General features: G+C 42.2%; 1 protein-coding gene across 2 annotated transcripts in view; it reads right to left on the bottom strand.

Moving 5' to 3' along the window:
- Positions 1-12,138, bottom strand: part of LOC141265646 (cadherin-19-like) — a 348,511-nt gene that overhangs the window by 94,237 nt on the left and 242,136 nt on the right. For both annotated transcript variants that reach the window (XM_073678970.1, XM_073678969.1), the window contains exons 7-8: positions 2,056-2,291; positions 905-1,038 (exon numbers count right to left, since the gene is read on the bottom strand). In XM_073678970.1, the coding sequence (XP_073535071.1) occupies positions 905-1,038; positions 2,056-2,291 (370 nt within the window). The remainder of the gene's footprint in view (positions 1-904; positions 1,039-2,055; positions 2,292-12,138) is intronic.

Genomic DNA, 12,138 nt, shown 5'->3' with positions numbered 1-12,138 from the left:
TTTAAAAATATAAAAAAAATAAAAAAAATATAAAAGTTTAAATCACCGCGCTTTCACCCCATTCAAAATAAAATATATATATAAAAAAAAAACCTACATAGACATATTTGGTATCGCCGCGTTCACAATCGCCCCATATATCAATATAAAAAAAGAATTAATCCAATTGGTAAACGGTGTAATGAGAAAAAAATTCTGAACGCCAGAATTACGTTTTTTGGTCACTGCAAAATTGCAATAAAATGCAATAATGGGCGATCAAAACATCAGATCTACCCCAAAATGTTATCAGTAAAAACGTAATCCTGGTGCACAAAAAATAAGCTCTCACCCAGCCCCAGATCACGAAAAATGGAGACGCTACAGGTCTCGGAATATGGTGCTATTTTTTTTTTATTTTTTTTTACCAAATTTTGGAATTTTTTTTCACCACTTAATTATAAAAGAACCTATACATGTTTGGTGTCTACGAACTCGTAATGACCTGGAGAATAAGAATGGCAGGTCAGTTTTAGCATTCAGTGAACATGGTAAAAAAAATAAATAAAAAACAACTGTTGTATTGCACTTTTTTTGCAATTTTACCGCACTTGGAATTTTTTCCCCATTTTACCGTACACGATATGGTAAAACTAGTAATGGCGTTGAAAAGTACAACTCGTCCCGCAAAAAATAAGGCCTCACACGGCCATATTGACCAAAAAATAAAAACGCTATGGCTCTGGGAACAAGGGGAGCAAAAAACGAAAAAGCAAAAACGACAAAACCCAAGGTTGCGAAAGGGTTAATCTGTTTTATTATGGCTGTTGAGAGCTAGTGGATGGATAGATAGATAGATAGATAGATAGATCGATAGATAGGATAGATATATAATAACTAGACACAGATTACAAGAATCACTTACTTGCCTCTGTTGCAGTTACTGTTATATTATGCCAATGATCAACTTCTCGATCCAAAGATTTAAGTATAAAGATAGAACCATTACTTGGATGAATATCAAACAATCTGTAGCGCTTGTTGTGAAGCATGGCATACCTAGAGAAAAGTATTTTTTTATCAATATTAATAACTTAAAGTGTTTTCTCTATTCATTTACATAGTGGCTGTTAATCAGTGATAGCTGTGTGACAAGTGACCTAACAGATCCCACATTGCACTTCTCTTAGTAACAAATTGAGTAAAATATAGAATAGCAATTCCAATATAAATATAACCTCATGAATAGTGTGCAAAGCTTTTTGTCTATATACAGTATAAAAATATATGTCATATGACATGAAGGGGTTTACTCACTTTTTTATTTTGCAAAGTGGTATCCATTGTCGTGTTTTGTGCCAAATTTTTTAAATAGTTTATGAACTTTGCACAAGTAATGATCTTTAATTTTGTCCTTAACCTTTATTGCACCACTTTAGAGCAAAAATCCACATGTTCAGCAAAATTTCTGAAAATATTGTGTTTCCGGGGTACAAAATTTACCCCAGAGAGAGACTGAAGTATATTTTTCCAAAAAATTTGTAACATTTTTTAAAAAAAAAAGTAATGTCTGATGAATATGTCTCAAACATTTGGAAAAGCCACATCAATATAAAAATTTGCCAACAAAAGACAAATTTAAAAAAGGCACAAATCCTTTCATGAATTGGTAGAAAAAAAATAAATTAATAATTGAAATTTATTCTAGCAAAAATTTGGGGAAAATGTAGTAATGAATTGGGCATATAAATCATAAACATATCTTGACAGAGTATCCAAAAATATATTTTTTTCAAAGCCTCTCATTCATATCTGGATAGTAATGATAAAGAAGGATATATCTGCATATATAACCCATAAATCCACATGGCCCATGGCCATACATCTGTATATGAAACCAATAAATATCTTTGGCCTTGTACAAAAATCTTACATACAAAAACAAACATAAATAATACTTGCTGTGTACAATATAATGATGATGACTATGGAAACGATGCACATAGAGATTGTTTGTCAATTGCCATGACAGCATAACCCATAGTTACTGTATATATTATTGTACAGATGTTTCACCTTATTATAGTATTAGTGTTGTCAGGGTCTTCTGCAGTGACGGAACCAATAAGAGAACCAACTGGCGAACTTTCAGGGATTTCCATTACATATTCTCTTTCAAGAAACATAGGAGGTTCATCGACATCAACAACGTAGATTCTTATGGTAGCTGCGTCAAACAGTTCGGGATTGTATTTGTTTTCCGCTCTGACTTGAATGTTGTATCTTCTACTTCTGCTTTCAAAGTCAACAAGCTACATATAATACAGGTATAAAAATATGTAATTAAGTAACATGTGAAACAATGGTGGTAACTTTAGTTTTAATATGTTATATGCAGACAAAATACAAAGTCCTATATAAATAAAAAATAATCCAGAATTTAGGAGCAAATAAACTAATATTTTCATATTTACATGATATTTGCAAATTATTTGCCTTTGTAGCCCATACCAGTTATAGGCTCAAAGCAACCCTCCAGTTTGACATAAAAACTTTATGTCTTCTAGGGAAATGATTGGTAAATTTACCTGGCGTAATAATTTTGATTCATTGTTTATGACGTGCATTCATTTTCAGCCCCTGTAGTCTGATACCTTTAAATAAAACCCTTAGTGACCAATCGCATCGAGAATTCACATAATTAAAGAATCAAGTAAATTGAGTCCACCTTTATGTAATTTCTCCTCAGTAAAACTACAGCTGTTATGAGTAGTGTTGAGCCACCCCCGCAGTGTTCGAGTTCGGTTTGGTTCGTCGAACACCCGTATGTTCGCCGAACTGTTCGTCGAACACCGTTAAAACCACCGTTAAAAACAAATGGCAGGCAAACAAAAACACATAGAAACACATAGAAAACACATAGAAAACACTTCAAAGATGTCCAAAAGCTGACAAACTGCTCAGAAGACACAACTAACACAGGGAAAAGTGACAAGTACATATAGTCCTGTGAAAAGAAAAGAGGTGGAGGAGTAAAAGGAGAGGAGGACACAGATATAGGCATGTCATGCCCTTCTTAAACCAAAAAAGTGCGAAACCGACACAGCCAGTCCGTTCCTGCGCGTGCGACCTCCGTGTCGCCGGGTTTGTGCCAGAGCCACGGTGGACCCTGACGGCCAGCCCCCCTCTCCCAATAATGGTGCCTGTCCGCTGGTGGGTCGAACGAGCCCCCCTGCGGTGGAGGCAGGTCTAATCTTTTTAATTTAAATTGTCTCTCTAATTTGAATGAGTACACTTTAAATCCTTTTACAAGGATCTATTGAAGGGCAAGTCTCATGCCAGCAGCCGCGGTAATTCCAGCTCCAGTAGCGTCCACTAAAGCTGCTGCAGTTAAAAAGCTTTTATAAGGATCGAGCATGGCGGTCCACCGCAAGGCGTCCTACCGCCAGTCCCAGCCCCTGTGCCTTGAGGTGCCTCCCCGATGCTCTTCACTGAGTGTCCCAGGGGCCCGAACCATTTCCTTTGAAAAAATTAAGTGTCCAAACTACAGGTGGTGTAGCTTGCTTAACAGCTGGGATAATCCGCTGACTAGCAGACACTGCTACTAGGCACAAAGTATTTCCTGGGCTAGATGCAGTTTAAAATTTGTAATTAGATACTCTCATTGGATGCTGAGAAAGCATTCCATAGAGTCTCCTGGCACGCCATATATTATTCTCTTAAAAATCTTGGGGTAGGGGTCTAGGGGATCCTTTTAAAGACAAAATCACGGCCTTGAATCGCAATGCGTCACCTAGGCTGAGGATAAATAGAACATTTTCATCACCTTTCATAATCACCAATGGGACAAGGCAGGGATGTCCTCTGTCCCCTCTCGTATACATCCTAGTGACGGAGCACCTGCTCTCATCAATTCGCCATAACCCCAATATTAGATGGATTGAGGTGGGAGGCACCGAGTACAAGTGCTCTGCATTTTCTGATGATGTCCTAGTATATATCACTCAATCACATATATCCATCCCTGCTGTTATGGCTGAAATAGATCACTTTGTTACATGGTCAAATTTTAAAATCAATGCAGCGAAGTCTGAGGCCCTCGATGTCTCCCTCCCCAAATCCATACAGGATTCCATCCAGTCCAACTTTCCATTTGCCTGGCCCTCACAGGGTATCAAATACTTAGGAATTCATATTCATAGAGACCTCTCCCGTCTATGTTATATTAATTTTGGGCCCTTTATTGAACAACTCCATACAGACCACGGTTGGCAAGTTAGAACTGTAAGATTCACTACGTGAACCACTGGTGTTTTGTGAAAAAGCACAAGTACACTGTGTTCCAAATTATTATGCAAAAAGTGTTTAGGAGTGATAAGTTAAGAATTTTTTTGTTTGTCAGTTAAACCCATTGATGGTGATGTGTGTCAGGGCTCTTTATATCACTGTAAGCAATTGCAGACATCTGTGCTAATTAGTTTGGCAGGTGTGTCCAATGAAAGGCAAGACTACTTAAGAAAGCTGTCCCACATTATTAAGCAGCCTAAATTTTCTGCCAAAATGGGAAAGAAAAAGGATGTGTCGGCTGCTGAGAAGCAACAAATTGTGGAGTGTTTAGGTCAAGGCATGACTACAATCAACATTGCCAAGACACTTCATCCTGATCATTGCACAATCAAGAAGTATGTAGCTGATTCACAATACACACGTGTGCGTGCTGATAAGGGCAAATTGAGGACTCTTTCTTACAGGCAATTACATCAGGTTAAAAGAGCAGCGGCAAAAAAGCCTTGTCATAGCAGCAGACAAGTTTTTGAAGCTGCTGGTGCCTCCAACGTCCCCCGAACAACAAGATGCAGGGTCCTTCAGAGGTTGCAGCTGTGCGTAAGCCATCCTGTCGACCTCCTCTATCCACTGTACACAAGCAGAAACGGCTCCTGTGGGCCAAACAATACATGAAGACTGACTTCAAAACTGTTTTGTTCACCGATGAGTGCCGTGCAAAGCTCGATGGTCCAGATGGATGGAGTGGAGGATGGCTGGTTGATGGACACCCCATGGAAACACGGCTACGGCACCAACAAGGACGAGGTGGAGTAATGTTTTGGGCTGGAATCATGGGGAGAGAGATTGTCGGCCCCTTTAGGATCCCTGAAGGGGAAAAGATGAACTCCATAATGTATGTGGAGTTTCTCAAACAGCACTTCCTATCATGGTTCAAGAAGAAGAACCGTGTATTCCGCAGCAAGATCATTTTCATGCATGATAATGCACCGTCTCATGCTGCACATAACACATCTGCATCTCTGGCTGATATGGACATAAAAGGGGACAAACTTATGGTGTGACCCCCATGCTCCCCTGACCTCAACCCCATTCAGAACCTCTGGAGCATCATCAAAAGGAGTGTCCATGATGGCGGGAGGCAGTTCACATCTAAGCAACAGCTCTGGGAGGGTATTCTGTCCTCATGCAAAACAATTGAAGCAGAAACCATCCAAAACCTGACAAATTCAATGGCGAGAGAGTTCAGAAGCTCCTTTCGAACATGGGGTCCTATGTGCAAATGTAACATCACCTAGAATAAAGTTTTGAGTTGAAAACTGTTTGATTTCAGTTTGTAATAACCTGCTAATGCTTATAATTTCAAAAATGACCATTTTTTTGTTCTTTATTAAAATGAAAAGGTTGATCGAAGAGTGTGGGGGATCTAAGAGTGTGGCAACCCAGTAGTCAGGATTATTTCGAATTCTGACAATCTGAGGGTCATGTTGCAGGTAGTGCAGCAAGAAGGCACTCATGTGTCTTGCGCATCTAGGAGCCCCAAAATAATTTTCAGGGCTAGATGCAGCTAAAAATTATTATTAATTTGAAAGCAGGTGGAGCTTAGAATAGATGGCCTAATAGAGTCAGCACTGCAAACTGCTACAAGGCCCAAATTATTTTCCAGCCAAGATACAGATAAACATGATTAGTAATTTGAAATCTGGTGGAGTTTAGTATAGATGGCCTAATAGAATCAGTACTGCACACTGCTACAAGGCCCAAATTATTTTCCAGCCAAGATACAGATAAACATGCTTAGTAATTTTAAATCTGGTGGAGTTTAGTATAAATGGCCTAATAGAATCAGTACTGCACACTGCTACAAGGCCCAAATTATTTTCCAGCAAAGATACAGATAAACATGATTAGTAATTTTAAATCTGGTGGAGTTTAGTATTGATTGCCTAATAGAATCAGTACTGCACACTTCTACAAGGCCCAAATTATTTTCCAGCCAAGATACAGATAAACATGATTAGCAATTTGAAAGCTTAAAAAGGTTGGTGAGGTGATTTTAACAAATCATCAAGCTTTTACTCTCCCCAGGATTACACAGGGGTAGAAAAGTCATTTCAGATCCATGATTTGTTCATCTTTATGAACGTGAGTCTGTCTACATTATCAGTGGAGAGCCGCGTGCGTTTATCTGTCAGCACACCACCAGCAGCGCTGAACACACGTTCAGACAGAACGCTGGCTGCGGGGCATGACAAGATCTCCAAGGCGCAAGTGGCGAGCTCCGGCCATTTATCCAGATTGGAAGCCCAAAATGAGCAAGGGTCCAGTGACACTGTCATGGCTTCAATGTTTTCTTGGAGCTACTGCTGTACCATCGTCTCTAGGCGTTGACTATGTGTCAGACTTCTTGTCTCCTGAGGCCTTGCAAAGGATGGGCTAAAAAAGTGGTGAAATGATTCCGCAAAATTGATGTTACCAGCAGATACTGTGTTACTGTTACGGTTTGAGTGATGAAGACTCGACGGTCCCATGGTTGGCAAGTTGGAACTGTGAGATTCACTACGTGCACCACTGGTGTTTTGTGGAAAAGCTCATGTATGATTCTGCAACAGTCTCTGCTGATACTCCTGCATGCGTGCATCCCTTTCTATGGCAGGAATAATTTCTGCAAATTTACTATTGTACCGGGGATCTAACAGTGTGGCAACCCAGTAGTCAGGATTATTTCTAATTCTCACAATTCGAGGGTGATGTTGAAGGTAGTGCAGCAAGAAGGCACTCAAGTCCCTGTTGTGTTGGTGGCGAGGTAACAATCATGCTTCCTTCCTCTACTCTCTCCCCCCAACCTCGCACAACAGAAATGTGATCAAGGTCTCCCTCATCTGATGAGTCTTCCATCAGTTCGTCCTCCACTTCTTCCTGGGCTCCTGCACCATCCTCACTAGATTGGCTGCTACCATGCGCCCTGGTAAAACCATCACCCCCACCATCACATGCCAGCCACCTTGGTGCTGCCGACCGTCTGGACCTTGCAGATGTTAGCCCTTCCGCATACAACTCCACCTCCTCTACTTCCTCTACCTCCTCTTGTGCCACCACCTGACTCCACATTTTGTTTAACATGTGCTCCAGCATGTAAATCACCGGAATAGTCATGCTGATAATGGCATCGTCAGCACTAAACATCTTCGTCGCCATTTCAAAACTGTGCAGAAGGGTGCATAGGTCCCTGATCTGAGACCACTCCTCCAGCGTGATTTGCCCCACCTCTGGATCTCGTTGGCCCAGGCTATACGTCATAACATATTGCACCAAGGCTTGTCGGTGCTGTCACAGTCGCTGCAACATGTACAGAGTTGAATTCCACCGGTTAGGCACATCGCATTTAAGCCGGTGAAGTGGCAGGCCCAACGACTTCTGTAGAGATGTAAGTCGCTGAGCTGCGGGATGCGAACGGCGGAAGTGAGCACACAGAGACCGTGCCCTCTGCAGAAGGCCATCTAGTCTGGGATAGTGCGCTAAAAATTGCTGGACAACCAGGTTCAACACGTGAGCCATACAAGGCATGTGTGTGACATTGTCCCGGCGAAGGGCCGCACCCAGGTTTGCAGCATTGTCGCACACGGCCTTCCCTGGTTTCAGGTCCAGTGGAGACAACCATTCATGAAACTGGTTCTCCAGAGCTGACCACAACTCCTCAGCTGTGTGACTCACATTTCCCAGACATTTCAAAGTAAAAACCGCCTGATGACGTTGAGCCCTGCTGCCAGCATAGTAAGGAGGTGTGCAGGATCCCTTCTGCGCAGTTAGAAAGCTTGTGGCATGACCAGACAGGCTTTGGGTGCAGGTGGAGGACTGAGAGGAGGTTGAGGAGGCAGAAGCAGTGGAGAAACTTCGAGAAAAAGAGGATTGACGCACAACTCGTGGGGGCGGCAAGACTTGGACTGCAGCCCCTTGTCCTGCTGTCAACATAGTTACAAAGTGCCCAGTCAGCGACATGTAACGCCCCGGTCCATGCCTACTCGTCCAAGTGTCTGTGGTGAAATGCACCCTGTCACACACTGAGTTTCTCAAAGAAGCGGTGATGTTGTGTGTGACATGCTGGTGGAGCGCAGGCACACCTTTCTTTGAGAAGTAGTGCCGCCTGGGCATCTGGTACTGGGGCACTGCGACGGACATAAGGTCTCGAAAATCCTTTGTGTCCACCAGGCGGAAAGGCAGCATTTCTGTAGCCAAGAGCTTTCAGATGGTGAAATTCAACCTCTTAGCTTTCTCATGGCTTGGAGGAAATGGTCTTTTACTTGTCCGCATCTGAGGGACCGAGGGCTGGCTGTTGTGCTTAGACGGGGTTGAGAACGGTGTCCTCGGCAAACTGCCGGTCTGTGAGGAAGATGCAGGCGGACATGTTAGGTTGCCTTGATCCAAAGTTGGTGCTATCGATGTCGGACAGCGCTGAACACCAGCTGTTGTTTCCACCTCCAAAGAAAATGATGACCTGCCAATCACGCTGGCTGTTGCGGGTAAAGAGGTGGCAGGTCTGTGTCCCAAAACAGGTGTGACTGCTGTCCCTCCAGTCACAGAGGATGAAGAGTCCTCGGATGCACAAGATGTGGCAGACAGCGGTTGGCCCGGCCGGCTAGGCCGCATTGTAGCACAGTGAGCTTCCCACTGCAACTTATGCTTCATATCCAAGTGCCGGTTCATGCATGAAGTACTCAAACTATGTATTTTTTGGCCTCTACTTAACTTTTGCTGACAAATGTTACAGATAACACGAGTTGGGTCATCCTTATCTATCTGAAAAAATGCCCAGGCAATGCAAGACTTAGCACCCATGCGACCTGAAGAGCCACCACGACTTGTGGTCAAAGGCAGAGTTGTGTTTGAGGATGCAGTTGTTGACGTTCTTCCAGTACTACTTCTCTGTCCAGGAAGGCACAACCTGACCTCGTCGTCACTAGCATCCTCCTCCACCTCCTATGCTGACCTCATCGACTGGCTGACTGTGGGTTGACAGTAAGTGGGATCTCCAACCTTGTCACCATCACCCTGTGTGTTATCACACCCGTCGTCCTCAGAGCCAACCTCTTCCTGCCCTGACAAAAAACTCAAGATGTCGCTCCAATCAGGTATTTGAGTCTCATCATCGTCTTCCTCATTGTCTCCACCAACAGGAGTTACACTTTGGGAACGAGGGTTTACATTATGGTCAGAACATTCTGCGTCTGTTCCTGGATCCGACTCATAAAGATTCTGGGCATCAGTGCAGATCATTTACTCGTCTGGATTCACAGAAGCTCTGGAGCCGACCTCTGATTCCCAGGCTATAGTATCAGTAAACAGCTCTGCAGACTCAACCATCTGTTCTTCCCCATACTCAGACGGGCAGCTGGAGACTTGGGAGCTGTGAGGAAGCAAGTGCGATTGGGGTGACACCTCTGAGGACTGGAGTATTTCTGATGATGAAGTTGAGGTGAAGGAGAGCCACTTAAAGGTGCACTTGATATCCGTTGAAGCACCAGCTGTTTTTGTGCCTCATCTGGAATTTGTAGTGATTGGCGTGGCCGTAAAAAAGGTATCTTATCACATTGTCCGCTAAAAGAAGGACAACACGCCTATTCCCCTTTCCACCAGCAGCAGGCCTTTTTCCACTCATTTTGGTGGTTAACTAATTGACAACTCTGGAGTTGTTTGCACAAAAAACAATGGATGGGAACCGAGCAGAGCTGAGGGGCCAAACTGTGGAATTAGCCCAAAAGTATTGGCTAGGTTAGATGCAGTAAAACAATTTTAATGCATACACAGGTGGTGGAGGTTAGTATAGATGGACTAATAGAACAAGTCCCACACACTGCTACAAGCCCAAATTTTTTTTCAGAGCTAGATGCAGATAATAATTATTTTGAATTTGCAACCTGGTGGAGGTTAGTATAGATGGACTAATAGAACAAGTCCCACACACTGCTACAAGCCCAAATATTTTGTCAGAGCTAGATGCAGATAAAAATTACTTTGAATTTGAAACCTAGTGGAGGTTAATATAGATAAACCATTAGAATGATGCTTTGCCCAAAATGTTTTACTTTGCTAGGTGCAGTAATTCATTTTGTATTCTATACACAGGTTGTGTAGCTTGCAAGACAGATAGGCTACTCCACTGACTAACAAACACTGCAAGAGGCCAAAAAGGATTTGCTTAGCTAGATTTAGCCAAATGCTGTGAAAAAAACTTGCACTGCACTGGCACAGACCTGCCTGGCAAAAAGTGATAGGAACTGATGTAACCTAACCCTCAAAAGGACTGCAATTACAATTAGTCTTTACTCCCAACCTATCTATTTAAGAGCACAGACCTGCCCCATAAAAATCGCAGGAAATGATGTAACCTAGTCCTCAAAAGGACTGCAATCACAACTATTCCCTACTCCCAAGCTATCTGTAGGTTTGTGCGAAAATTGGCTTGAAATTAACACTCAAATTATAGCGCACACAGCAGCAGCGATGAGAAAATGGTGGCTACGTGGAAAATGGCTGGGTCTTATGGGGCAAGGACATATAACATACACTGCCAATGACACATGCATTTGCTTGTGTGAAAAAAAGCAGTTCGCTCCATGTGTGCGCTGTTGATAGGCTGACAGATTGCACCTCCCCACTGTAAATGCGGGAAAGAGAAAAAAAATGGAGATCTTCATTATTTCTGCAGAGATCCATCCCCTGCCCCTCCCCCCACCCCGCTGCACACTCAAACTGCGTATTAACATAAATTTTCAGCATTACTGAGAAAAAATCCAGTTATGATTTTGGTGCACGAACAGTTATCGAACATAACCTCTAACAGCCAAATTTTTTTCAAATTGTTTGTGTTCGCCGAACGGCTCGTACACTGCCCAAAACAGCTCGAATTTGAGATTGGCGAACAGTTCGAGTCGAACTCCGCTCATCTCTAGTTATGAGAAGGCCTCAGAAGCTTGTATGAGAACATTAGGGATTAAAAAGCATCATGAAAACCAAGGAACACATCAGACAGGTCATGGATTAAGTTGTGGAGAAGAGTGAAGCAGGGTTAAGCAATAAAAATATTATCCCAAGCTCTGAACATCTCATGGATCACTGTTCAAAACACCGTCTAAAAATGGAAGGAGCATGGCACAAACAGCAAACCTATGAAGGCATGGCTATTAACCTAAACTGACATCACAAGCAAGAAATGCACTAATTAGAGAAGCAGCCAGGATGCCCATGATGACTCTGAACTAGCTTCAGAGATCCACATCTCAGTAGGGAGAATTGGTCCACAGAACAACTATCAGTTGTATACTCCACAAATCTGATCTTTTTGGAAGCGTGGCAAGAAGAAAGCCATTTCTGAAATCAAGCCATGAGAAGTCCCATTTAAGTTTGCAAAAAGTCATGCACAGCTAGCATGTGGAAGAAGGTGCTTTGGTCAGATGAGTCAAAAGTAAAACTTTTTGGGCTAATGGCAAAACGATACATGTGGCAGAAAACACTCCACATCCACTTGAAAATGCAGTTGCCACCATTAAACATAATGGAACATGAATACTTTTTTTAAGGCACTGCAAACCTTCATTATATAATACAATACAATATAGTATATATATACTATATGTACTGTATATATATATATATATATATATATACACTACAGACCAAAAGTTTGGACACACCTTCTCATTTAAAGATTTTTCTCTATTTTCATTACTATGAAAATTGTACATTCACACTGAAGGCATCAAAACTATGAATTAACACATGTGGAATCATATACTTTACAAAAAAGTGTGAAACAACTGAAAATATGTCTTATATTCTAGGTTCTTCAAAGTAGCCAACTTTTGCTTTGATGACTGC

This window comes from Phyllobates terribilis, unplaced genomic scaffold, assembly GCF_046119375.1.
Source record: "Phyllobates terribilis strain yellow unplaced genomic scaffold, ASM4611937v1 Scaffold_4__5_contigs__length_816908805, whole genome shotgun sequence".
Lineage (NCBI taxonomy): Eukaryota > Metazoa > Chordata > Amphibia > Anura > Dendrobatidae > Phyllobates > Phyllobates terribilis.
Note: the sequence above shows the minus strand (reverse complement) of the source record. Positions and strands in the feature narration are given on the sequence as shown.